This window comes from Otolemur garnettii, unplaced genomic scaffold, assembly GCF_000181295.1.
Source record: "Otolemur garnettii isolate 467f Iridium unplaced genomic scaffold, OtoGar3 scaffold00204, whole genome shotgun sequence".
In the NCBI taxonomy this organism is placed as follows: Eukaryota; Metazoa; Chordata; class Mammalia; order Primates; family Galagidae; genus Otolemur; species Otolemur garnettii.
This window is the reverse complement of record NW_003852599.1, coordinates 186,614-188,119: the sequence shown is the minus strand read 5'-3', so window position 1 is coordinate 188,119 and position 1,506 is coordinate 186,614. Positions and strand designations below refer to the sequence as shown.

General features: G+C 50.3%; 1 protein-coding gene across 1 annotated transcript in view; it reads right to left on the bottom strand.

Annotated features, from left to right (window-relative positions):
• LCK (LCK proto-oncogene, Src family tyrosine kinase) overlaps positions 1-1,506 on the bottom strand; it is a 31,579-nt gene that overhangs the window by 6,338 nt on the left and 23,735 nt on the right. The window contains exons 10-12 of the mRNA XM_012812387.2: positions 1,150-1,226; positions 905-1,058; positions 690-821 (exon numbers count right to left, since the gene is read on the bottom strand). Of these exons, the coding sequence (XP_012667841.1) occupies positions 690-821; positions 905-1,058; positions 1,150-1,226 (363 nt within the window). The remainder of the gene's footprint in view (positions 1-689; positions 822-904; positions 1,059-1,149; positions 1,227-1,506) is intronic.

Below are 1,506 nucleotides of genomic sequence, written 5' to 3'. Positions count from 1 at the left end.
GTTGTTTGGCGGGTCCGGGCTGGGGATTCGAACCCGCCACCTTAGGTGTACGTGGCTGGCGCCTTAGCCGGTTGAGCTATAGGCACCGAGCCACCCGGCTATTTTTTGTTGCAGTTTGGCTGGGGTGGGTTTGAATCCACCGCCCTCAATATATGGGGCTGGCACTCATTGAGCCACAGGCGCTGCCCAAAAATAAATTTTAAAAATTAAAAAAAAAAAAAAGAGGCTTGGCACCCATAGCTCAGCGGGCTAGGGCGACAGCCACATACACCGGGGCTCTGGTAGGTTTGAACCTGGCCTGGGCCTGCCAAACAACAATGACAACTACAAAAAATATATATTATGTATATAGCTGGGTGTTGTGGTGGACCCTTGCCCAGCTACTAGGGAAGCCGAGGCAAGAGAATTACTTGAGCCCAAGAGTTTGGGTTTGCTGTGAGCTGTGATGCCACGGCACACTATCAAGGGCAACATAATGAGACTCTGTCTTAAAAAATAAAGAGAGAAAGAGATAGAAGCCCACCCCAGGGGATGTTGCATCTTCTTGAGGACGTAGAATCAAACCCCCAAGAGGATAGAGGAGATACAGCTAGAAAGATTCAGATTATGAGCTTGGGAGGAAATGAATAGGAAGACATGGACTCGGTGCCCTTCCCATCGCCCTTTCAATTCCTGCCCATGGTCCTGACCTGGGTAAGGGATGCGCCCATGAGTGACAATCTCTGTCAGCAGAATCCCGAAAGACCACACATCCGACTTGATGGTGAATGTCCCATAGTTAATGGCTTCTGGTGCTGTCCACTTAATGGGAAACTTGGCTCCTGAAGGCAGGCAGAGTGAGGTCACATGGGTCTGCTTGAGCAGACCCTGCAGCCCTTAGACCTCCTTCATTTCCCACACTTACCCTCCCTGGCTGTATATTCGTTGTCTTCAATGAGGCGTGCTAAGCCAAAGTCTGCAATCTTGCAGCTCAGGGTGCCAGACACCAGAATGTTGGCAGCCCGAAGGTCACGGTGGATATAATTCCGCTCTTCAATGAATGCCATGCCCTCTGCGATCTGCAGGTCAGACACAGGTCAAAAGCCCTGAGCCCAACATCCTCACCCCATTAACCTATACCCATGACCAGCCCCTCACCAGTCTCCTTACTTGGGCTGCCATGTCCAGGAGTTTACTGATGGTCAACTTGATACCTGGTGGGGTCTTGAGAAAATCCACCAGACTCCCTGTGGGCAGAAACAAGAGTTGCTGACCCAGGCCAAGTGAGGTGGCTCACGCCTGTAATCCTAGCACTCTTGGGAAACTGAAGCAGGATTCCTTGAGCTCAAGAGTTCAAAGCCAGCCTGAGCAAGAGCAAGACTTCCATCTAAAAATAAAAAAAATTAACCAGGCATTATGGTAAATACCCGCAGTCCCAGCTACTAGGGAGACTGAGCCTAGAGGATCATTTAAGCCTAGAAGTTTGAGGTTGCTGTGAGGTAGGCTGATGCCATGGCACTCTAGCTT